General features: G+C 40.7%; 1 protein-coding gene across 3 annotated transcripts in view; it reads left to right on the top strand.

Annotated features, from left to right (window-relative positions):
• PDE11A (phosphodiesterase 11A) overlaps positions 1–26,589 on the top strand; it is a 405,024-nt gene that overhangs the window by 267,968 nt on the left and 110,467 nt on the right. For all 3 annotated transcript variants that reach the window (XR_006712991.1, XM_045480319.1, XM_045480318.1), the window contains exon 10: positions 2,835–2,885. Coding sequence is in view for 2 of the 3 variants with exons in the window: in XM_045480319.1 (XP_045336275.1) it covers positions 2,835–2,885 (51 nt within the window). In the remaining variant the exon portion in view is untranslated. The remainder of the gene's footprint in view (positions 1–2,834; positions 2,886–26,589) is intronic.

Below are 26,589 nucleotides of genomic sequence, written 5' to 3'. Positions count from 1 at the left end.
GCAAATGTGTGTTTATTTGTCTTGCGAAACAAAAAGTCTGAGGCAGGGCAGTCCAGGGCCAGATTCATTTCTCTTTCCCATTCTGCTCTACCAGCCATAACAAGCAGTCATTCATAGTTTTCACCTCATAGACACCAGACTTTGCTGCACAGATTTTGCTGCGTATATCTGCTGCACAGACTATCCAAGCCTTATAGCTGTTTCTCAGGCCAAAGAAAAGGTCAAGAGGCAGCCCCAGCACTCCCACTTACATTTCACTGACCAGAGGAACATCACACATCCACTCCACAGGACTTCTCCCAGATACAGGGAGCCTGTGAATTGGACTTTTGGCTTTTAAGCCTCTGATTCAGTAAGTTGCAATGCAGTGATAAACCACAAAGCTTGATTTCATGCTCACAGGACACACCAACAGCTGTGGGGTGGCTGTGGCTGTGCCTAATGTACCTGTTTCATTTTGGGGTCCAGGCTGAGAGAGCAGCCCTTCTTGGGCTACACACTTCCCATGGTGGAAGGAAACAGGAGATGGCAGAACCATATAAGGCTCTTGAAGAGTGCTTCAGGATGGTATCTGTTGCTCCCCCCCCCCCCCCGCCCCTGCACTGCATTGTCTAATGCCAGCCATATACTAAGGCTGTCAGTAAGGCAGAGAAATATAATCCTCTTACAAAAGACATTGCAGATGGTTGGGCATATCAGCACAATCTTTCCTACATAATAAAAGCAGGCAAGTGAGAATAGACCAGAAATGAAAGTTGAGTCAGCAATATACAGTGTCTGCCACAGTTCACACAAACACACACAGAGACCTACACCACCCACGGCTTTTTTATTTATTTACGTTCCAGAGCATTTCACAGGACAAATATTCATGTCCTTTGGGAGCTGTGATCTTGAGCCAGCCACATCATGTCCCTTTGATGAAATAACTATAAAAACATCCTGGTATAAAATACTTAGCCTTTCATGTGGACTGCAGCTCCATTCAGCATTATAATAGATTCCACTGCAATTGCATGGATAACAGTCTGTGTCACAGTTATGGGAAATTTCATGTCCATTAAAATCCACCATTGAAAACACAGTCTCTTCAATAAATGATGTTGGGAAAACTGGACAGCTACACGCAAAAGAGTGAAATTGGAGTACTGTCTTACACCATATGCAAAAATAAGTTCAAATGGGATTAAAGATTTTAATGTAAGACCTGAAGCCATAAAACTCCTAGAAGAAAACAGAGGCAGGAAGCTCTTTGACATCAGTCTTAGCGATATTTCTTTTTGGAAGAGTCTCCTCAGGCAAGGGCAACAAAAGCTAAAATAAACAAATAGGACTACATCAAGCTAAAAAGCTTCTGCACAACAAAGGAAACCATAGACAAAATAAAAAGGCCACCTACTGAATAGAAGAAGATATTTGCATATCATACATCTGATAAGAGGTTAATATCCAAAATATATAAAGAACTTATACCATTTAATATCAAAAGAACAACCAACCAGAGGACTTGAATGGACATTTTTCTAAAGAAGACCTACAGATGACCAATAGACACATGAAAAGATGTTCGACATTACTCATCATCAGGGAAATGCAAATGAAGACCACAATGAGATACCACCTCACCCCAGTCAGATTGCCTATTATGAAAACAAAAACAAAAACAAAAAGTAACAAGTGTTGGTGGGGATGTGGAGAAAAGGGAACCCTCGTATGCTTTGGTGGGAATGTACATTGATTGGTACAGCTGCTACAGAAAACAGTATGGAAGTTCCTCAAGAAATTAAAAATAAAACTATATTATCCAGCAATTCCACCTCTGTGTATTTATCTGAAGAAAATGAAAATGCTAATTCAAAGAGATATGTGCACCCATATGTTTATTGCAGCATTATTTATTTATTTATTTATTTATTTATTTATTTATTTATTTAGAGGGAGAGGGAGAAAGCCCATAAGCTGGGCAGGGACAGAGCGAGAGGAGAGAGAGAATCCCAAGCAGGCACCAAGCTGTTAGTGCAGCACCCACCGCAAGGCTTAATTCTGTGAACCGTGGGATCATGACCTGAGCTGAAATCAAGAGTTAAACTTAACCAACTGATCCAGCCAGGCACCTCTATGCAGCATTATTTAAAATAGCCAAGATATGAAAGCAACCTAAGTGTCCATCAGTAGATGAGTGGATAAAGAAGATGTGATTGATTGACATATATATATGCACATACATATATATATATATAATGGAATATTACTCAGCCATTAAAAAGAAGAATGAATTCTTGCCATTTGCAACAACATGGGTGGACCTAGAAGGTATTATGCTAAATGAGATAAGTCAGGCAGAGGAAGACAAATACTGTATGTTTTCACTCAGAAGTGGAATCTAAAAACAAAAAAAGAACAAATAAAACAAAACAGAAGCAGATTCATAGATATAAGAAATAAACTGTTAGTCAGCAGAGAGGGGAGGTGTGGGTGGAGTGGAGATGAAATAGGTGAGGGGGATTAAGAGGCACAAGCTTCCAGTTATAAAATAAATAGGTCATTGGGGATATAATGTACAGCATAGGAAATACAGTCAATAATGTTGTAATAACTATATGGTGACAGATGGTAACTAAACTTAGCATGAGGTTCATTTTGTAATGTATGAAAATATCAGATCATGGTGATGTATACCTGAAATTAATAGGATAGTGTATGTCAATTATTCTTCAATAAAAAAAATTCACTATTATCACGGTGCTGATATTTCTTTTTAAGCCAGGAGAATTTCAGAAAATAGAGTCATGTCTAGTTATTAAAGAGTTTTTTTTCCTTTTCTTCTGAATCAGGTGCTGTCATACCATGCAACATGTTCAAAAGCTGAAGTTGACAAGTTTAAGGTAAGGAAGCAAAGAGTGCCTTGCCAGTACATAATGTTACGCAGCTTTCTGATCCTTTGTCATTTGCCTCTGTAGAATCACTCCCGCCCATTAGGTGTTAAGGAATAGAACTGAGCATAGGTGTGCTTGGATATTTCAGTCTTAGAGGGGAAAGGGGATTTAAATATAATAGAGCAGCCTCTTCATGATCATTTATTTCTTTCTTTCCGTTTGCTAAGTAGGTGGGATATTAGGGGAAAAAAAATCTGTGTAATATGGTAAGAATCAGAACACCTGGCTTTGGCATTGGTTTTTCCTCCAACTTTCTGTTCACTTAAAATCTGTGTATTTTCATCTGCAAAAAATAGGACAATACTAGCTAACACTTGTCAAATGCTTACTATGGACCAGGCACAACACAAAGCATTTTACCTGCATTAATTCATTTGAATCTCATAATCCTGTGAAGTATACTGTTTTACAGATGAATAAGTTGAGGCATGGAGATGTTAAGTATATAGGCCAAGATCAAATGATTGTAAGGGTTATAGCCAGGCAATGCAGCCCCGGAACTGGAGTTCTTAACTACCATGTTCACTGCTGTTCAGTGGGACCTTCTTCCAGCTCCAACATTGGATAAGTCTGTGAATGAGTCTTAGATATTCCTTTTCTTTCTTTCTTTCTTTTTTAAGATTTTATTTTTAAGTAATCTCCACACCCAATGTGGGGCTCAGACTCACAACCCTGAGATCAAGAGTCACATGCTGTGCCAACTGAGCCAGCCAGGTGCCCCTAGATATTCTTTTTCACCTCAGTCACCACTGTTCCCTTAAAGGCAGCCCAGAATTCTTGTTCCTTTCCCCGCACTTCTAACCAGCCATGGTCAATATATGAGAGTGTGGGAAACCTGATTTTGCTCCCTTTTGAAGGCTATGATGTCTGCCTTTTTGTTTTTGTGGAGGTTCAGAGAATTATTGGGTTAACCACCACAACCATAAGAAAGATAGTGTTTTGTGCTGTACCAATACACATTAGTATGTAATAACACTGACGATGGCTAGTCTTCTAATTAGGAGTTTCATTTACACATACATGCATTCATGAAAGAATGGCACAGAGACCTTTGTACCTGATCGTTGAATCAGATCATTAGAGTTGAGTCACACTGATAAAGAAAGGAAACAAGGGAAGACTCCAAATTCAGAGTAGGGATGAGGGAACTGCTCAGAAGGGCAGGGAGCAGCCCATCTAGTGTGGGCATAAAGTAAGCTGCATGGGCTCCATCCAGGGATATGGTCCTATTGGCTTGATGAGAGGCTTAGGAAAAGACATGCAGTGGTAACCCAGATCAGGAAGAGATATGTTGCCAGCAGGAGGTGACAGCTGACAGCAGAGGAAGGAGACAAAACAACCCAAACCATGGCAGTCAGGGCCTTCTTGTTATAGAGAGAAGCATCCTACATACCAGCTAGAATGTGAATGCCATCAGAGCAACACTTTTTTTTTTAAGTTTATTTATTTATTTTGAGAGAGAGAAAAGGAGAGAGCACAAGCAGGGGAGAGGCAGAGAGGGAGGAAAAAGAAAGAATCCCAAGCAAGCTCTGCACTGTCAGCACAGAGCCCAATGCGGAGCTCCATCCCATGAACCCATGAGATCATGACAAAGCAAGCCAAAATCAAAAGTTGAATGCTTAACCAACTGAGCCACCCAGGGGCCCCAGGGCAGCATTTTTTGTATGTTGTGTTCAGTGCTCTATCTCTACAGCTCTGGGGACACAGTAGTATTCAGTAATGATTTGTTGAATGGATGGATGAATGAATGAATGAATCCAAAAAGCATCAGTGTTCTGTTACTCAAAACAGTTATTCACTAAGAAAATGTTAAAACCATGGTTACATATAATTATTTTTTATGTCTTATATTTTATAAATATGTCCATCAAAAATATTTAAAACATTTGTACTTTAATGAAATTTAGTTACCTAGAAATCCTATTTATGGAAATAACTTGCCACAAATATTTTACTGTTCTTACTGTTTTATACTTTATATTTTTACTGCTATTATAATTATCATCATTTCTAAAAGAAGGAAGGGACAGGCAGGAAGAAAGACAGCAAAGCTCACAGTGGGACTAAATATGACTGCAGGAGCTATTTGATGGGACATGTCCAGAATCACAGCAGGCCAAAATCAATAGCTCTGTACTCTCTGAAGGTATTGCCCTTTGTTCGGCCTTAATTCTTAATTCCTTAGAGTAAGGAAAACACTATTGTCTTGGAATTTGCTTTTCTATTGTTAGCTCACAAACATACTAAAAATATGAAGTATTTAAATTTGAGAACAAAGGGTTATTTCATCTTAAAATTATCAAGAGTATTAACTTAGCTAATTTATTCCAGATTTTATCCTGAAAGATATTGGTAAGTATCTTATTACAATGTAATTGAGATATAGTAGATAATTTTAACCTAATGGCTTTTTTCTTGATATATAAAGTAAACAAAACATTATCATAATTAGTAGCTGATGTCTTGTAACTGCAGCAATAAGATTAAAATGTAGTGAGCTTAAAATAATCCTGCACACAGACACTGAAAAGTATTTACTAAAATTTCACACTGGAATATGTGCAATGGCAGTTTCCTAACATTGTAACTAAATAGCAATAAATAAATGCTTTGTTTTGACCGATATGTACAACTAAACCATGCATACATTCAAATATACTGTAGGGGCACCTGAGTGGCTTAGTGGGTTAAGCGTCCCGACTCTTGATTTCGGCTCAGGTCATGACCTCAATGGGTAATGAGATCAAGCCCTGTGTTGGGCTCCTTGCTGTCAGCACTGAGCCTGCTTGGGATTCTCTCTCTCCTTCTCTCTCTGCCCTTCCCCCACTTGGGGTGCTCTTGCTCTCTCTCTCTCACTCTTTCTCAAAATAAATATGTAAAAAACGTATATATGTAGATATATGTAGTAAACTTTGCTACCTACTGTAATTTTTAACACAGATATTAAAGAAAAAAGAGAGAGAGAGATTTGAAATCTGGATTCAATCTGAATCTATGAGATTTCATCAGTGCAAGGATTGCTGAGTTGATGGATTATGTGCAGCTGGGACCAAGCTAGTGATCAGTGATTCAGAGATTAAGTCAGGGTTTGGAAGAAATGTCATCAGCTAGTACTGAGAAGGATCTGGAGGTCATATGCAGGTCAGACTCCAGTTGCAGCCGAAACTACACTGCATTTGGGATTCAGATATGCTGAGAACGCCAGTGGGATGTGGTTGTTTACGCAAGAGACTAGGAGGCCTCCTAGTCAGGAACTTTTCTTGGTGGAAATTGAGGCCTCTGGATGGTTCCAAGTTCAGCATGGGGTTTGTCTCTTGAATCTGTCCCTTACCACAGCCTCCTATGGATTCATCTTCTCAGCTAAAAACATGAGTAGAGACAAAAGGTATGGCCCTTAGTACAGTTTCAGTACAATAAATGACTCCAAGAGCATGAGGGTTCCAGAGTGTCAGTAGAATGCAACAGAAAGCAGCAGCCCAATGGAAGGAAGCCTCAGACCAGAAGCAAGGCACCTTCTACCGAAATGGCCAGCAAAGGCTAAAGGGATGAATTCAAGCTGAGTGGTCACATTTTAAGGACAAATAAGATATACGCAGGGATGTCTCAGAAATAAGTAGAAGAGAGGGAGATCCTATTGGAGAGGATAATACATACCATTAATTGTTTTCAATTCACTACCATTTGTACTCCTAGGCGGGATGGTTTAAAGGAACACAGATTTCATATATGATAAACCTGTAGTCAATCTTTAATCATCATTAATGCTAGGCTGGTAGCTCCTTACCTTTTTTCATATCTTATCTTCCTATTTCACACCTGTCCATGCCTGGGGATTTCTTTTCCTATTGTGAAATACCATAGGAGAGGGAGAAGATGCTTTTACTTTTGTTTTGCTTTGTTCTATTAACTCTATTTCTCCAGTTGGGAAAATTTCCTCCGTGGGTGTGTGGTGGTAGGTAGGTGAATGGTGCTCAGAATGTGAAAACCATTCTAGAAGAATTCCTGGATTATCTAGCCAGAATAAGTAGATGAAACAACATATAACTGCTCAGCAAAGAATGTCAGAACCTAAGCTTATTTTTATGGTTGTGACATATTATTTATACCTTGGGATTTTGGAGAACCACTTATACACAAAATGATCACAGAACTTCCTGGAACTAATGAATTAACTTTTTAAAAGTCTGGTTGAGGCTATAATATTAATAATTTATCCTTTACAGGCTGATTGCCTTGTGCATTGAATGAAGAAAGAAGGATTTAAAGAATGGTTTTTATCCTCATTAACATTTACTGATCTTCCTTGAACTTGAAATAAGAAAGGCGTGCACAGAAAATTTGTGCAGATTTTAGTGCCTGTTTATATTTCTTCTGCTCGGTGCTAACAGGAATAATGGATAAAGACCATATTGACAATTAGATCTCTTTGAAGATGACTGGTTTAAAGGCTTTTAATAACCTGAAGATGCCAGCTGTGATAACATAAGAAAATGAGTTTAGTGCACCAATTATATGCTCCTGTAATTTTATGCACTTCCCTAAGATTCCAATGCGGTGGACAGACCCAACAGTTATCACTATATATGCCAGTTTACCAATTAAAATCAACTCATGGACGTTCTCATGTTATATTGCCACCTTTTATCATCTCTTCTTTCAATTCCGAACTGCATGGGTTATGGCTGCAATCAGAGATGAACTCGTTTACAGCACTATTTAACTGCCTCAGTAATTAAACACCAATAACTCATGTTGGGTGTTTGGGTTTGGACTACCTCTTGCATATTTCAAGTTATCAATGTTAATGCCTGGGCCACAAATTAACATCCCGGTAAAGTAAATAAAATAAAATAAAGTGCCAAGGAATAGGTACTCCTTGTGGCCTTTACATAGCTACATCAAAAATAGGACCTTATGGTCTCCTCTGTGAGATGGAGGGCAGGGGACAGGCAGGGCAATAAGAGGGGATATACTAGGCTTTTTTTTTAAGTAATTAAGTTTGAGTAGACATCTTTGATCCATGAAATATTCAAATGTTATCATAAGAAGCTTCCTCACTCAGAACCACCGTGGCAGTCGTGCCGGTAGATGTGTTTGTCACAGGTCCTGCACAAGAGTCCCTGCACGAGGGGTGTCCCTGAGGAGGCAGGAGGTGGGGCTCACCCCTACTTGGCTGGTCAAGTGATAGCATACCTTTTAGTAACTGACCTCCCAAAGGATGCACCTTTTTCTAATTGCACAAAGACAGGACATCTGCTGGCCACTGCCCTGCCAACTCTATTTCCAAAGCCGTGGAAAAGTCCAGTCCTTGCAGCAGCTTCTTGCAGAGGAAAAGTGTCCTGGGTAGACAGAGGACAACACCACGGCACTTACCCAAGCCCAAGTAATGAGGCAACTGCCAAGGCAGGGAGGAGCAAGGTAGGGCAGAGGTTTGGGGGAGCCCATGTTCCCTGCCGTGGTCAGTAGGAAGCACCTTCTAGCTCCTCTCCTACAGGCCGGGTGCTCCCACAGAGACACCTCCGGAGTCCAGGGGGTGATCCAGGACCTCAGAGTGCCCGGGAGGAAGGAGAGGTTTCTCTTGTTTCTCTAGCCTCAGCCCTCACAGTCTTCTGAAATGCTACCTTTGGAAATCTCAACAACCAACAACTTTCCAGTTCACCTTGGCATACTTCTAAGGTTGTTTAAAAAGATGACCTCGCAGCAGTATAAGTGGAATTTGGGACTCATCTTACACCTAACCTACTCTGTCTCCTCTCCTGTCCTCACCTCTTAACTTTAGGGGGTTGCTTTTACTTTAAATAGTAGCTATGCTGAGTTTAATTTCCAAGATTTTTTTTTTTAATCAGGGAAAGTTATTGAACCTTCAGTGGGAAATTGGCTGCAGGGGAAACAGCTGGATCAGCATCCTAAAGGGCATCTCCTGCTCCTAAGGCAGCAGACTGAGCCGTGCAGCCAGCACCACTTGGGACATGCCCATAAATATGTGGAGTGCTCTGTGTCCAAATGTCCGTGTGATCATATGGGTTTCTCTTTATGAGTAGTGTCTTAATGAAATGTTAGCTCAGAAGAAAAAGATGGTTACACTTTCTCACTCTTGAGTATGGAAAGTAGTGGGGAGGGGAGTGGTGTGAGGAGAACTGGGGCTGCAAGTCCAGGCTGGCCTTTTCTACTGCTGAACTACGTGGCTATGAGTTGAGGGCACTTCAAGAACCCACCAGGCCCTCCTGTGGTGACCCTGACCTCCTTTCAGGTCAGCGTAAACAACCATATTGATCACTTCTTTCCATTTGGAAACAAAATAGGGACACTGTCTCCAAAAGGTCACAGTGGATGTTTACTTTCCCTGGGAGGAAGGATGCGCCTGGAAGGCTTTCTCCCACCTTCTTGCTTCCACACATTAACACAGCTGGTCCCCTGCACTCCTTGAGTGGCACACATGAAGGCCCAGGGAGTCTGACCCTGAGGGAATGAAATAAAAGGCAGTTCATTTTTGGTTTCGGAGCAGTGATGAGTCATGAAAGCCCAGGGAAGACAGGAGTGGAGGGCAATAGTGTGGCCCTGTTGGAGCACTGATGCCTGAACAATGAAGGCAACTATAGAGGCCAGAGGGATCAGACCTTTCCAGAACCCTGGGGCAGCTCGGACTATCTCACTCTCCCCTCTCTCTGGTTTTCCTCTAGTTAAAGCCATCTATGACTGTAGGTACAGAACTGGGAAATTGATGCTCCCTCACCTCAATGATGTGGGTTTGGTTTGGCAGTCATAATGGTTGGTTTTCTTCTGCATTTCCTTCGGTATACATAGGAGCTTCCCTCCCCCTCCTCTCCAGGGGCACACTTGTCATAATTACCCAGTCACCTTTGTGTCCTCATATGTCCTCAATCCCGTGTGCTGTTCCCTCATGGAACAGAGGACTTGAGAATGTCTCCCATGCCACCACCATCCTCAGTTACCACCAGCTCAGACTCTCATTCTTTCTCATTCAGGCAGTTGTTTGCATGCCCCCCTACCTGGTCTCCCTGCCACCTTTTCTCTCTCTGTAGGCACAGAGCCCGATGCAGGGTTCAAATTCAAAAACCGTTGAGGTCATGACCTGAGCTGAAGTCAGACACTTAACTGACTGAGCCACCCATGTGCCCCATCCCTCCCTTTTTAAAGTAAGTTCTTAAGACCTATTCCCAAATTCATCCTGTGCATAGTGGACAGATGAACAGTACTCTTCTGTTGGTGCCAGTCTTCCTTCTCAAAGAGCTCAACATCTATGATTCCATCATTTCAAATTCTTCAGTTGGACATTAAAATGAGTGAAAGGGAATGGAAAACACAGGCTTCAGTTATGGAATGAATGAGTCATGGGAATAAAAGGTACAGCACAGGGAATATAGTCAATGACACATTTCTAGCGTATGGTGACAGATGGTAGCTACACTCATGGTGAGCACAGCGTAACGTATAGAGAAGTTGAGTCACTGTGTTGTACACCTGAAACTGATCTAACACTGAATGTCAGCTATACTCAAATAAAAAATGTTTAACTAAATAACCAAATTCATTATAACGATACTTTTAAAAACTGCTCTGAACTCTCACCTCCAGTTCACTACTCCATCTGGCTTCCCATACTCCCCCTGACCGACCCGTCCCATGAGCTATGTTAGATATTTTCTGTCCATTCTCTGCCCTTCTCTATCTCTGCTCCCATTCCTGCTTCTATCTTTGCATAGAGGCCTGACAATCTGCTTCTGCTCAGTTGCGCCCCCTCCATGAAGTCGTTCTCACTGTAATTCAGGCAGAAGTGATCTGCTCGTTTGCCATTTTTTCATTATACATATCAGTCTCTACCTTGCGATGTAAATCTTTATGCACCTGCCCAATCACCTGGTTAAACCAGGAGCATTTTTAGGAGTGAATCCTTGTCTTAGTCATTTTTGTAACCCTTATATTTCCTAAAGTGCCGCTTGCACCTGGGTGCTGGAGAAATTTCTACCAAGTTCATTGAACTGTTTGCAGTTTTGATGGCAGAGGTGTTTACAACATGTGAGTCAATTTTGGAGTAAGGATTTATGACATTAAGAGTGTCGCAAATTCTTTCTCAACACCTGTTTTAGGTTCTTGTTTACTAGTTTCCTAAGAAGCCTGAACTATATGAAAAGAAAGGGATTCATTTTCTTTGTTTAGCATATTCTCTTTGGAGTGTTCAGTAATGTCAATATCTGTCCTTCCCTAGTTTGGGCAAAGGCCCCTTGTCATTCTTAGTTGATTCAGCAATTTCTTTAATACAGGCATACCTCAGAAACACTGAGGGTTTGGTTCCAGCAATAAAGCAAATATCACAATAAAGCAAGTCTAATGAATTTTTTGGTTTCCCAGTGTATGTAATAGTTTTGTTGACACTCTACTCTATCTATTCACTGTGCAATAGCATGATGTCTAACAATGTGCCTATCTTAATTAACAAATATTTTATTGCTAAAAGTGGCTACCCATCTTCTGAGCTTTGAGCAAGTCATAATCACTGATCACTGATCGCCATAACAAGTTTAATAATGTAAAAGTTTGTAGTGGATTGAGAATTAGGAAAATGTGACACAGACACATTATGTGAGCAAACGCTTTTGGAAGAATGGCACTGATAGACTCCCTCAACACAGGGCTGCCGCAAACTTTCATTTTGCAAAAACCGAAGTACCTGCGAGGTGCAATAAACCAAAGTGCGATAAAATGAGGCATGCCTCTATTAGATGTGATTCTTCACTCATGTGTCCTGCTACCACCATCCTGATGACTACGTTTGTCGAAACCATTATTTTCTTGAATCTCAGGATGTCTTTCTAATTTTTTTCATTTGTATGGTCCCATTTTCTGTCCTTTCTACCTATTTTTGAAATTGTGTGCTGCTTTGGTAGTTTTGCGTGTTTTCTCTCAGTTGACAGTGGATCCATCCAAAATCTTAAAAATGTGCATAAATCATGATTCTACTGATCTCAGGGCACAATATGAAATGCCAAGTTAGGAGACAACGTCTTTGTTGCCAGAGCTGTCTGTTTTTAAGCAGCCTTTGGAAGGCCACAGACACAGTAAGACAAGAGAGAGCAAATATGGAAGTAGACAAAACAGCCACCAGACTTCTCAGTTCATTTAAAATTTCTAAAAAAAAAGGAAAAAAAGAAAAAAGTAATAAAATTCCTAGACCTCCGGTTTCCTCATCTTCACAACAAAGCCATTTTCAGCTATAAAATGCTATAATTTTATGAGCCTATAAAATTTATCTCCAGGAGGGAAGGGGAAAATAAAACATAAAGTAACATAAAGTTGACAAAATATCTTGGGGCTCTTATAATTTCTGAATACCCAAAGCTTTTAAATTTAAGCTCTATTTAAAAAATTGGAGTATTTGGTGGAAGACTTGGCTCAGTTTGATGTAATTACATATAATAAGTGATTTCCGAAACCCACCGTGGCTACATTATATTTGAAGGTAACATTTTACAGTAATACTCATGAGAAAGATAAGTGATTATTTTAGGTAGAACAAGGATCTGAATCTCATCAGTATAGAATCTATACACTAAGGCTACCTATAAATGTTTAAATAATTATAATGCCTTAAATGATACTACTTAGCAGGGCATAAAAAACGTTTTCCTACCTGTTATCTTACTGGAGCCTCACAACCTCTTGTTGAGGGCAGGGTCATTATAGCTCCAATTTATATACAAGGTGACCAAGAACCAAAGAACCAGCAAGAAAAATGCGTGTATTTGGCTTTGATTTTTTTCTCTCTAGTGTTTTGTTTTGACCTTGAAGACAATGCTTCATTTCAAGTACTGAAGAGGAAAATGTAAGCAATAGCATGGAATTTTATCCTGAAGTCATTTCTTTTGACGTAACTGTTATTCTTGGAAACTGTGGCATTTTGACAGTTTGTGGGGCCAAATAAGCCTGAATGGGGTTGATGTCTGAGAAAAACGGAATTTGAGGCTGAACTTTAACATAGACATTTAAAAAGAGGCTTTTTGTGGTACTCTTTGGGCAATTGATACATAATGCTATTTTATTAGAAACTTCTTTTTGTATTATGGTTGTGCTATCCATGTGACTTCTCGCCCTGGGGTTTCAGACTGCTTAGAAAGCTAAGGAAATTGGAAACAGCAAACATTATGGAGATATTGCATCATTCTTAGCAAGTAGGTATATGATCCATTATTCTGACATCTTGCTTGTCTTCCTTATAGTCTGATTGGCTATCTAGCTATATAGAAATCTCTCGACATCTGGAAAGCTCAAAGGAAAGAGAGCAGTCCCACTTTATTATCCTGTATTCTCCAGGCCTGCCAAGTACCTTGTAAGACAGATAACAAGGATGTGAGATTGTGAACATCCGTTTAAGGATAAAGCACTTGTCAGGAGATAAAGTCTTATGTTTAAGGCATGAGAACTCATGAACTAGAGACTATTTTGGGAAAGATATGAAGTGAAGAATGTGAGATTGGGTTTATATTTGTATAATATTTCCTATAGCGATACATGCTATTAGGGACATCATGGGCAGTAATCTGCATATCTGAAATATGACGACTTTAACATAAGACTCTAAGGTCTTTTTAAGGATTTTTGAAAGTTATGATTCTGAATTAACCTCTGTATATTGCCTCAGTTTGTATATGTGAATATGTATGGTGTGTGTGTGTGTGTGTGTGTGTGCGGGCGCGTGTGCTTGCATGTGCTTTAGCTTAAAGGGATAGTCAAGTGATGTAGAGTTTCAACTCTGGCTTTGGAAAAAAGATCTTATGGCAGTTCGTTATCTCCAAAGAGACAAGCAATGGAAAATCTGTGAGAAAACAAGATCTGAGATGAAACGTTTTGGCCACTGGGTGCCATCCTTGCTCCACGTAAGGATTTACTGAGCCACAGTTCTAGGAAAAATGTTTAAAACCCAAAAGACAGTAATTTAAAAGTAATTTCAAGATATAATAATGTTTGTGTGCGCACATGACCTAGAATATGTTAATGACACAGGCAGCTTATTCATTTGCCGAGGCACGAGGTGCAAGGACTGGGGAAATCTCCCCTCTGGTTCAGCCTTATCAACAAAGCCTGAGCAAAGCCCTCTTGCTGGCTGCATCCCAAGGAACCAGCCAGCGGGTACAGGGGAGCCGCTGTGGAGGCGCTGGGAGCTGATGACGACGTGGTGTGGTGGGTATCCAGAGGTCGGATGCGCCATTAATTATTTTTATTGCTGCGTGTACTGCGGTATGTGTATAAACAGGACTTGAACCCAGCCATCTGTGTGGCTGTGCCCTGTGCCTTTGAATGCATTCCTGTCATTGCGAGAGCTGGTGGAGCCATTCAGCACTCTCCCCTTCAGCAGGAATGCTAGTGATGGGTGCCAGAGGAATAGTAACTCTGTTTGGGGTTCCTTTTGTTACCCTAGAAGCAATTCATGGAGTTTGCAAAAGCAACACCTTACCCAGGCACTAGAACGTCCATAGTCAATGACACAGTATCTGTGCAGGATTTTGCTATCTTTGGATTTGATGCCAATATACATAAACCTGAGAAATGAAACTCAGCATTATGAACAAGAATAGCCACAGAGACTATTCTAAGGCTGTCAGGCAATACAGGCTGATGTTTCTATCCAGGGTCTCAAATATATGATTGGGACTGAAAGAAATTAGTAAAGAAGTAAGAATTTTAATAAAAGTTGAAAATCTGTTATAGTCACACCATAAAAGAAAATTCTACAGTCCTTTCTACAAGACCACATTGTAGAAGGGTTCCAAGCTCAAAATAGATTTTATCTCCTACCCCCAGGTTGGGGGCTGTGTAGAATGGCCTCATAGCTGGCCCTAGAAGCTGGCCCAGAGCAGGGCCTACAGGTACTTCCTTTAGTCTCATTGTAATCAAATCCACACACCCATGAAAGAGGAGATTGTCAGAAGGGCTGGTGAGACTTTAAAAAGGGTAGGCTTTTTTCAACCTATCCAGGGATAAAAGGCTTAAACGCTATTCCACAGTTAACCATCTACAGGTGGATGGACTTTCAAATACATTTTCTGGGCTTACTGTAGGATAACATGATACCAATCATTATATACTTTTAAATATTGCTACTCGCTAAGAGTAGTGTTTTATAGCCACAGCGTTCCTTCTGATTCAGTGTGCTTTCACAGCTCTTATTTCATTGGATGTTAACAGAAGCCTTTAAAGGAGGCATCAGTGACTTTATCCCGTTTATGGACCAGGCAGCTGAGGGACATTGCATACTGCCAGTTTGGAGACCTCACTTCCTGCTGCTGAGGTCCTTTTTTGGGACTCTCCTACCCAGTATGTGCTCGGTTCACTCGGTGTGACGGTCACCTGGAAAATAACAAACATTTAATGAACATTTTACCAGGTGCCAGGTGTGTTTTCAGTGCCTTCCCTGTATTACAAATTAAGAAATCGAGATAGGGATAAGCATGCTGAATTTGTGATATCCCCTTTCTGTGATAACAGACATGGAATCCTTCCTGCTTTACATTCTTCTGGTCCTGGTTTGGTCTGATTATGAGCCCTTCTGAATTCTAAGGCTTAGGTTCTTAATAGACGAGTTCAGATTTCAACAGACTGTACTAAGGGTGTGTGTGTGTGTGTGTGTGTGTGTGTGTGTGTGTGTGTGTTCAAGGTTACATAGTGGTGAGACAATCCAGGACTACTGCTTAAGCAGATGTGTATTCTCAGACTTCAGCATTCTGGAATATCAACATCAAGGGACAGGTTGTAGGATCTAAAAGTGATCTTTCCCCTCAAAGGGTAAATCCCAAACAGTTCTCGTGCTGAATGATCCCATTCTTCTGTATACTAGGTTCACTTTCCTAACATACATTATAATTAATCTTGGGCCTTTCCAGAGACAGAAGGGAGTTCTGTGAAAATCAAGTTTTGTGGTGGTTTCTGCAGGAACAGGTGGCCATCCTCACCACTGGCTTAAATTTGTCAAACATGAAATGTTAAGCTGGATTTTAAAGAAGGACACTTTGCACTCTCCCCCTTACCACCAGCAGGAAAGCCCTAGAATTTAGACAAGAAAGACAAGAGGGAGAGAGGCTCCCTATGACCACTTTGCTCTAATACGAAAAATCATAGAACTCACCCTCCCTTTAAAACCACAGAGAAACTTATTTTTCTGCTTAGAATATCTTTCAAACCATCAGTGATCCCTTTGAAAACAGCGTTCCTCTGGTTCTCTGAAGAGTTATGTGTGAGAGCAAAGGCTGATTATTTTGATAACCCCCTTAAAAAACCAAAGGTCCAAGTATGCTGTTGTTAGGAATGTCCCTGTCTGCACTAGGCTGTGATCAGGCGTCTCTCTCCATGTGAGCTCTTGCTCCCACTGCATCGTGATTCACTCATGAGAAGGCAGGGCTGAGTGGTTGCCAGGTCCCAGAATGCAGGACAACCTGCCCCACCGATTGCACTCCTGCAAAGCCAACCACTGCAGGCAGATTCCCCTGGCCACTCCTGGAGCTGGCAGCAACAAGCACCCGGGGGCCCCTTGAGCCAAATGTGCAGAGCCGTATACATGCATGCAGCATGGAACCCCTGGGTATGCTCAGTGCAGTCTGGCTTTCCTTACAAAGGGTATAAACGTGGCCTGTGTCAAGGCCTAAGTTTCTCATCTTTCAGCAATCCCTTCCAGAAAGAACTATTTCCAAGTTGCAGTTTGGAGAATCTCAAGGAAGTTTGCCAGTGGGTCCAGTTTGGGTCAAGTGCTGATCCCTGGACCAACCAACTGTGACAACCAACTGTGACAGGGGCATAGTCCTAGAACAATATGTCAGGTCCAGAGTGGAAACACCTGGCTGGAGTAGAATGCATGGTCTCCTTGAAAGGAGAGAGATATAGGTAGATAGTCTTATAGCTGTCCTTCACAGATGAGGTATACATGCACAGAACTTTAAGATGTGACTTTTGGTCCCTATCCAACCTATTGTGGCCTCTCTTGTGGAAAGCACACAATTCCTGGAGCACAGGTGAGATGCTCACAACTCCCTCTTCATAATTCATTAATGTAGACACTAAGTGACACCAGTGTCTATCTGACCTGTCTGCCATAGTGGTTTCCTAAGTGACTTTGTCTGGATCGCATTATTGAAAAGAATGTATTATTATATCCTTAAGGCATTTCTATTTCCACAGCTAATCCCCACTGATGGTCACCCTGATTTGGCTCTCAAACTCACCCGAATTTTGTAAGGCAAATAAATATAAATCGGTCCAGGAACTCCTCATTAACAATTATCTCACCTGATCACATGACAGTCACATCTTTCTATCGCTTTTCTTCCCTGGAGGTGCTAATGTAGAACCAGGAAAGCCCCTTTCAACTAGATCAACCAATAACCCACAGATTCCTTCTCAAGTGGCCATTTCTTCATGAACTAGATAGGATTTACTGGAGAATTGAGCAGATCGAGAGGCCAAACATCCCTAGATCTGATGTTTGAAACTCACAGTAAGAGCTCAAGTCCTAATCTACTTCCTGGCCTCATTAGAATTCAGTTAGGAGAAGGGCATTCTTTCCTAGAGGCTCTCTGGCAGATTTGTGTATGAACAGTTAACCCTGGTGTTAGCAAAAGCAGTTACTTGTATCCAAACAGCTTTCTCTGGCTGCCAAAAGAATCCCAAAGCTGTTTAGACAAGACTTTTCTTATCCTCCCACCAGGATGCAAATATTTTAAGTGGACAGAGTGAGATAAAATGCAGTCAGTACTGCGCTGACACTGACCACATCCTGCGGCTGCTGGGTGTTGGGACTTGGAGGTCAGGGGAGGAAGGTGAAGGAGAGGACACTAGAGACAAGGAGACAAAGAAAAATTTTAAAGGCTTCCTTGACATTGTTTAAAATTATTTCCCTGGATAAACAAGTTTGGACTCTAAAATGCGTCAATACATAACTGCAAAAGGTATGTAGAAATACACATATATTTCTAGGACAGGTAGAACTGCTAATCAGACCATGAAACGGATATGTGAGGGTAAGACAACCTTGAGTTTTTTTTTCTTTTTTTCTGCCATATTCCCATAACTGTTCTTCAGATGCCTAAATGTAGACGCAGGGAGATTTATTTTTCTTCTAACAGGGTATGTTATAGTTGTCACTCAGCCTTGAAATAGTTTTCCTCTCCAGTGGAACATCAGGCTGGTAATATATTTGCATAGCCCTTCCCACCTGTCATTCTTTTGCCCGCCTCATGCGTCAGCATTGCACAGGGTCCCCAGCCAGCCAATGGCAAGCTTGTAAGTTGCTGCATTTATGGGGCATATTTTCAAAATGTTCATAGTCACCCAGCAACAGGAAAAGGTATTTTTCATTGGCTCTCTTGCTGTCAGCTAGAAAGGAGGACAATCTGGATAGACTTCAGCTGTGAAGATCAAGATGGGACACTGGAAGAGGGGCAGGAACCAGCGGGGAGGGGAGGCTAGATGTTTGAACACAGGAGCCTCTCAGTGGCCAATGTGATATTTTATAAGTATTGTGTAAAGCATGATATTTCATCCCCCCCAAAATAAAAAAATAAAATGTTAAAGAATAGCGCTGTAACAGGGCAGGTAGCTTTCATCTGCAGTGTCATAGGATGCATAAAAGATCAATCTTGGCTCCCAGTTTCATCTGCCTGATCAAAGGAAGTGCTGCTGAATTTGGAGTCCCAGTGAGAAATAAATTAGAGCTTTTTTTTGCAGAAACAATTAAGCTTTCCTCTATTAGAGGGAGGATGCCATGTATAGTGCATATTCTAAATGCAAATCAATCCCACGAGCTACTTTATCAATATCTGATCTTGTGAATTATCTTGCGCTTAAAAAGTTCTACCTAAGGAACACCTGGGTGGCTCAGTTGGTTGAGCGTCTGACCCTTGGTTCCAGCTCAGGTAGTGATCTCATGGCTTGTGAGTTCGAGCCTCACATAGGACTCTGGGCTGACAGTGTGGAGCCTGCTTGAGATTCTCTCTCCCCCCCCCCCCCTCTCTCTCTCTGCCACTCCCCCACATGTGCTCACTCTCTCTCTCTCTCTCTCTCTCTCTCTGTTTCTCAAAAGTAAATAAATAAACATTTAATAAAATTTTTAAAAAAGTTCTACCTAAATTCTTCAGGCTGATCCCTGCCCCACTCTCCAAGAAAACCCAGGAATAAGTCAAGGTAGCCCAGTTTTTGAATAACAGGCTATCTCACCACGTCCTCTGACTTCTCCTTTGACTGTTCCCATGCAATCTATCTATAGAGGAAAACAGGGTTTCCTCGTTCTGATTTTACTCTTTTATTGTTACTATAGAGCAGAAAATTAATATTGACTGGGTGCATATGTGAAATCAAAGCAATTGGGGAATGCTCTGTAAGCCGGACAAGGGGAAAAAAAATACTTAAACTGGTGGTGCCCAGTCCTTGCTGAGAACCCAGCCTCTTGTCACTTTAAGCTGTATGATGGGAGGGCATACACTCTCAATAATTACAAACAGTTAAACTCAAGGATTCGATGCCAGGAGCACATACTTATCCTGTCACTGGTCTAATGCAGAAGAGGCCGTTTACTCGAAGAGCATTCAGTGTAGACTTCCCTGCCGATTCACTGAACTGCTGCTCTTGCCTGCTTAAAGCAGCAAAATGGAAGGAAGGTGCTGTCTGTCCGCTTTGCCAAGAGTTAAGTCAGGTTGGAAATTAACCATAATTAATGGTAATTATAATTAACAGTGGGCAACATATTAACTGTAGATCCAATACTATTACATGCATGCTAATTCTGTAGACTCCTATTAATAAATTAGTATGTGAATATCATCTCTGTGTATCTCTAATGGGTATAAAAAATGATGCAGGCAAATTTGCCTTAGCTAGACTCTAAGCTACTTGAAAACTGCTATATCTTCAGTGCCTAACACAATGCCTGGTATATGGTAGGCGGTCAAAAATATCTCTTGCCTTGGAATGTTGTGAAACATTTCTATCTTTTAAATGTTTGGATTTATGCATCTAATGGAAACTAAACTAGGAGACCTGAGTTGTAATCTTGTTCTGTAATAAATTTATGAGATAGATTTTATCATTACCTCATTTTATAGAGGAAGGACTGAGGGATAAGAGGTAATGTGACTCTCCTAAGGTCACAGAGTTAGTAGATCACAAGAGTAAGATTTGAACCTGAGTCTAATACAAAGTTCATGTTCTTACCATTATGCAAGCCTGCCTACACACCCTGTGTGTTTTTTAAGTATTGAAATACGAACCCATGGACAGGACATGCTGTCCCTCTGTACTGCATAGCTGCTTCTCCTGTTTCAAAGTACAGAGTAGAATATTGAAGGAAAAAGACTTATGAGATTAAAATACCAGTTTTGAGATGACACACAATAAACTGAGAGTCAAGATGCAGGATGAATGAAAAACCTGGAAGTTTCTGAGTGCTAAACAGCTCATCCAGCTCAGATTGGAGTCCCAGCCTATTTCTTGTGGGGGGGGGGGACGGTGTGGGGGGCTCTGCGGAGGTGGGGAAATGTTGGTCTGGGCCACTTTTGCTGTCACCGTCACCATCACCAACACCATCACGAGACCTGGGTTCAAGGCACAGCTCGTGGAACTGTGGGCAGTGCCCACAAAGGAGTTAAACCCCTCGAACCCCCCTTTCCACAGTCAGAAAAGTGGGCTAACAGGAACCATCCTAAGCAGTAGTGTGAAGATAAAATGAGATGACAATATGGAGAGAACTGTATTTATCCTAGCACATCGCAGAGCTTGATAAATATTAAATCTCTTCTCTCGTTCTCTTATACCCTTAAACAAAAAGGTTGAAGAATCACATTTGTGTAGCGGATTATAAAAGGAGTCCATAAAATTATCCAGTTTTTCTCTCTGGACTTTTTAATCAGCAAATGTTGGCTCCTTATTTAACCATTTCTATTCCAGTAAGAATAGAATTCTTTTCTATTCCAGTAAGACTTTAGAAAAGCTCAGAGACAAGGTGAAAATTTGAGCTAGAAATTTATGTTAGACAAGGCTTTCCAAGGCTCCAGGCACCAGGCTATTGCACTGGCTTTCATTTCCCAAGTATACTGCACTAATGGTGGACATTTTGGGGGTTTCTATCACTTACTAGCTCAAGTGGGAGACAGGCTACTGTAAGTCATAGAGAAGTCTTAAAAGGTTTACCTACAACAGAGGTTCTCACCATTTTTGGTGAGGAAGAGCAATTCCTCACTTAACCTGAAGTCATGATATTAGCAGATACAGGTTTTCAGAGAAAGTTCTGGATAAAACAGGCAGCTTGTTCCTTCCCACTGAAAATGGCAACTACCAAGGAGAAGGAAGTGTGATAGGGAGTGGGCCAGTGAAACCAGCAAATCAACATATCAGCTAAAACTTCGAAGTCAATTAGTGATCCAGATCTGATCCCAGAGAAAACTTCTTTCTCTCACACATTAGAGCTTTGGAGGGATTTTTTTTTTTTCTCATACTCACTATGGTTCTGTGCACTAGAAAGGGGACAACCAGGGGACATAAGTGGTAGGCCTATATCACAGATTCTTAGCCCTGGCTGGATATTAGATGTACCCAGGAAAGAGAGCCTTTAAAAACAATACCAATATCTGAGTATCACCCCCAGACTGGTTGAAAAGAAGCGGGCAAAGGGCTGGCATTGGGGTGTGTGTGTGTGTGTGTGTGTGTGTGTGTGTGTATTTTTTTAAGCTCCCAGGTGATTCTATTATGGAGCTAGGAATGAAAACCATACCTGTAACTAATGTTTTCCAAACTGGTGTCTCATTAGAACACCTTTCCACAAAATGTTAATAATGTTCCACACACCCACACAAAGTGTTCTGGTAACTACTCGATTAAATAATGCTAAAAAGCTGACTTTACTGCACCATTTCTGAGACCCTATGCCTTTATGGGCATTGTGCCTCATATGGTAGAGTGTCAACTTTGCCCAGCCACTTTTGACCACACCTTTTTCAAATCCCATCTGTGAATGGCTTCTGTAACAGGGAACACCATTCTGAGCACATGCTGTCCTCAAAGGAAAGGCACAGACAAAAAAAAGGACAAGCAGAGGCATCTGCCAGCGGCCACGTTCTGTGATCTGAAATGCTGCAGGACATCCAGATCCTGGCATTGATAGTATTCTGAGATTGAGCCTTTAATTATCATGCTCATCATTAAATAATAGTTGCCATAAAGACTTCTCTCAGAAATTTCCGAAGATCAAGTTACTTTAATTACAGTAATGTATATTTCAAAGCTGCTCCATTTTTATTGTCGGTATTTCCACCCTGAAAAGAAAATGTGTTGCTGTTTTGAGTTGTAAATTGCCTCAAAGAAGGGGCGCTCCTAAAGATTCATATTGCCTTAGAATACCCAAAGACACTCAGAGAGCAGGTCTTTACCTCCAACCAGGGATCTCAGAAAGGAGGTGGAAATAAAATGGAACTGACAATGATATTGAGCTTGAGAATGTGCAGGAATTAACGATGTACTAACTATCTAACTGCCTAAAATAAAAATGGGGAGTCAGTGATTTGTGTTTTACTGGGCAGAGGTGGCAAGGTTTCTTATGTGCGGCTGAGATTATATGTACTGTTGTAAATGAAACCTAAACTCCAGTTTTCAAGATCGGAGAAGGGAGCTCTCTAAGCCTGCCTCTTACCTTCTGCCCAGGACATTCTTTGAATTATCTGACCTATTCCTTTTCCCAGCTACCTCATCATTTTTCCATTTGTAGTCGGGAATATGTAACCATCAGCAATTTCTAAGTCACAGTAAAATAGTGACCATGCCAAATGGCCAAGAGCCGTAGAATTGATTCAAATTAGGCGTAATGAAAATAATAGTAATGACAATTATTATTATTATTATTACTACTATTATTCTAGCTATCATCTATTGAGGACCTACTATGTACCAGGCACTTTACATGTGTTATCTTAATCTAATCATCAAAATAACTCTTTGAGATTAGTGATTTGGGCCTCCTTGACCTGATGGGGAGCTGCAGCTCAGAGACATAAAGTCACTTGCTCAAGTCAGCATTGAAGCTAGGATGAAACTACTGTCTATAAATTCTTTTTGTAGTAAGCCGTTCTCTTAAATGTATGGTATCCCTTGTTCCATTAGTTAAGGGAAATGACAATACAGAAAATGCTACACGTTTATAACTTTATATGTGAACAATTTCACTATATTGAGACTTCAGTCTCGAAATATAAATATTTTTGTAGCATTTTTCAACTTTTAAAAGTTGGTATCCTATAACTGCAGTCCTTATTTGCAAAATGATTTATGAGGCTTAAAATAGCAGATGAGTGGACATGTATATATTTATATTTAGATACATAGATGTACATACACATATGCCAGTTTTTATTTTGTCTAGTGAGCATCCTTTGATGTCTTTATAATGGAAAGATGACTTTCCAGACCCATCTCTGTGACACATCAACTCCTAATTCTTTGGGGAGATATAAGAATTGGATTTGCTTTACCTGGCCACATTCCTTTAATGAGCCCCTTCACGACACATTTATTGATAAGATAGATGGCTGGGGTAAGGACCACTGTCTGTAGCCACAGAAAATAACAAAGCTAACTGGCTTCTCAAATCCCACAATCATCGCCCAGAAAGCAAAGAATAATTCTGACGTACTAAATTTGTCTGAACTATGACTCTAATGTTTGGTGACCTCTGGGAATGAAGTGTAAAAAAAATAAAATAAAATAACAACCAAAAGCAAACAAGCAAGACAAAACAAAGGGCAGTTAAAAGTGAACTCCTTTATATCCAGTAAAAATCATCTTAGATGGTTGCTAAAATATATTGTGTCTAATGGGAAGGTAGTCCACTCTGGCCTATATTTGCAATAGTATACTCTGCCTTTGACTCAAAGAAAATAGCTTTTGACATTTATTCACATTATTTTTTACTGCCTAATTCAAAGGCAGAACATTTTTAGTTCTGGCAAAAAAGAAAAAAAGCTATTTCGACATTTTATTTTACTCCCCAGAAAACAGTTTCCAATGTCAAAGAATAATTTTATCAATATAAATAATCTACCTTCAGGCGTTTTATATCATATTCTCAATGACAAACTATGAAATGCAACGTTTTGTGCTTTGACAGCCCATGAAATCCATTATCTCTTTTCATAGATCTTTCATTCAGAAAAAGATTTGAATTTAGAGGATTTATGGCCCGATCAGAAATATTTGAATAAGAGATTTGCAGCCTTTAAAATCAATATCAGGGTTTACTAGTAAAAACCTAGAATCAGTGGGTGAAATGTTATTGTAATCATTTATCCTTTGTGACCTTTAAGAGGAATAACAAAATAACTACTGTCTCATGCCCATAGTTTATATCCAGCAACACTAGGCAAGAGCAAGAAGCTTTTTTCTTGCACCCTGTGGTTCATGACTCTTCCAAGAATTACGCGTATACTGTTGTGACAAGGAAGAGGACACTGCTGAACTTAGTATTTAATAAGACATGAATAGGTAAGACAGAAAAAGGGCTTTATTTACCTGGTGTTATCTTTGTAAAAGTAACTGGAATGATGAGAAATATGACTTGATTCATTTTCAGAATAGAAATTTATAATCTTGTCCACTCTCTTTCTTAGATTGTTTAGCAGACAGTTCTACTATATGAGTCCATAAAATGCACTCAATCTAAAATTTCCATTTAATCAAATCATCAGAAAGGAAAGCTATTTCCTCTCAGTGGTAATTACAATTTTAAGAACATTGTCTCTTGAATAAATTATATCATTTATCATTTGTTAGATTTATTAAAAAATGCTTCCATGTGCTAGAATTTTCTTGGTACAGAAGTATAAATATGATCATTATGTTAAAATGCATCATCTGAATGCATTACCTGAATGTTGGTAAATTCTGCCTCACACTGGAAGGGGGACTTGGAAGGGGCAGCAGGGTTTGTTAGAGAAAGCCCTGGACCAGGGATCATGAGATCCTGATCCTGGCTCTGACACTAACAGGTGTTCTAACCATGGCCAAGTTATTCAACCTCTCTGGCATTAGATTAGAAGGTGTTAGCCTTCAATCATTTTTGGACTTTCCAAGTGATACCCACAGGGCCCAGACCTATTCTCCTTTGTTTCTAATGAGTTGAGCTGAGGATAAGACAAAGGTCTCTCAAATGCTTTCCTGAAGTCCCTGAATGCTACAGGCAATCCAATGAAAGACAGGCTGCAAGTTACACAAAAGCCCAACGATTCAAAATGGAGTTCAGAATTAGAAAGAGTCTGGGTGAGACAGGAAAGAAAGGTGAGTAGAATAGTTCCAGCACTCTCAAAGGATTTAAGCTGGTCCAAGAAGCTATTTAGAATACTATGCTAGAACACCTCCAGAGTCAACCTCCATTCTTTCTTTCCAGAGCTCGGAGATCCAGAGCCATCTGGGGCTCCACCCAGACCCTCCTTAGCAAACTTCCTATGAGCTGCCTAAACTCCTTAGTGCTGCCTTCAGCCCATGTAGCCATGAAGTTTGGTGACTTACGTCCGTGAAGGGCTGGAGCCCGGGTAAGGAGCTCAGGCCCCAAAGTAAATGATTAAGAATTGGAGCACTCCACAAGGTCAGAGCAGGTTAGTTCCCAGAGCGGGGACAAGGTTAGAAATGGGAGCCAAGTTGTCAGAACAGAGTGCAGCTGAGGGAACATCAGGTACTATTTCAGGATCAGTGAAGCAGGTCCCTGGCAAAGTCTTTGGTGCTTCTCCAGCTTCCCCAGCTGCTCTTCTACCTCCACAGGTGAGAATTCTTCCCACAGAGCACCCTGCTGTTATATGGAGGCAATGAGTCAACCATTTCCCCACTTCCTCTTGCACCTTTAGAACATTTCTGCTTCCACCTCTAACGAGCTGAGATCATGGAGTGTTTTCCTTCCCTTCTTTTCTCCTCTCATGTGCTCACTCACCTCATGTCTACCCCCAACCCTCAGTCTTGCTGCCAAAGTCTAATACTTTTTCTTCTAGATGATTATGAGGCTCCCCCTGGCAGTCAATATCTCTCTTATTTCAGTAGTCTTTATTTGACACTCATATTAGATAATTCCAGTCTATCTCTTGCTATTTCCATTTAGATTTACTTAGCCCTCTATATTGTAAGTTTCCTCGCTCCCCACTTTTTCCCTGTCCTCTTCATCTTCCATTCTCTTAAAATCTCTGTCCAAGCTTGCTCGTTTGGTGACGAGCTCTGAATCCTTACCTAGCCACAAATATTTTTCCTTCACACTGGCAGGTGAAGCCTGTCTTTGCTGGGCATTGGAATCTAGGGCTCCAGTACTTCTCACATGTGCACAGATGTTACCTTTTGCTTTCAAGGTTGCATTGAGAAATCAAATACCAGCCTGATTCCTCTTCCTTTTTAAGTTTCTCATTATTTCTGTTTAGCAACTTGTAGATTTTCTTTCCTTCTACCTTAGATTTCAGGAATTGTATCAGAATGTGCCTGGATGTGGGGTATTTTTCATTGTTCTTCAGACTTCAGTCTTTCTTCACTTTAGGGAAATGGAATATTTTGGTTAATTATTTCCCTGTCTTCAGTAAGTTACTTTTTCCCCTCCTGCAATTCGTGGTGTTTGCTCATTTTCCTCTTGGATCTATCC

Source organism: Leopardus geoffroyi, chromosome C1, assembly GCF_018350155.1.
Source record: "Leopardus geoffroyi isolate Oge1 chromosome C1, O.geoffroyi_Oge1_pat1.0, whole genome shotgun sequence".
NCBI classification, from domain to species: domain Eukaryota; kingdom Metazoa; phylum Chordata; class Mammalia; order Carnivora; family Felidae; genus Leopardus; species Leopardus geoffroyi.
Note: the sequence above shows the minus strand (reverse complement) of the source record. Positions and strands in the feature narration are given on the sequence as shown.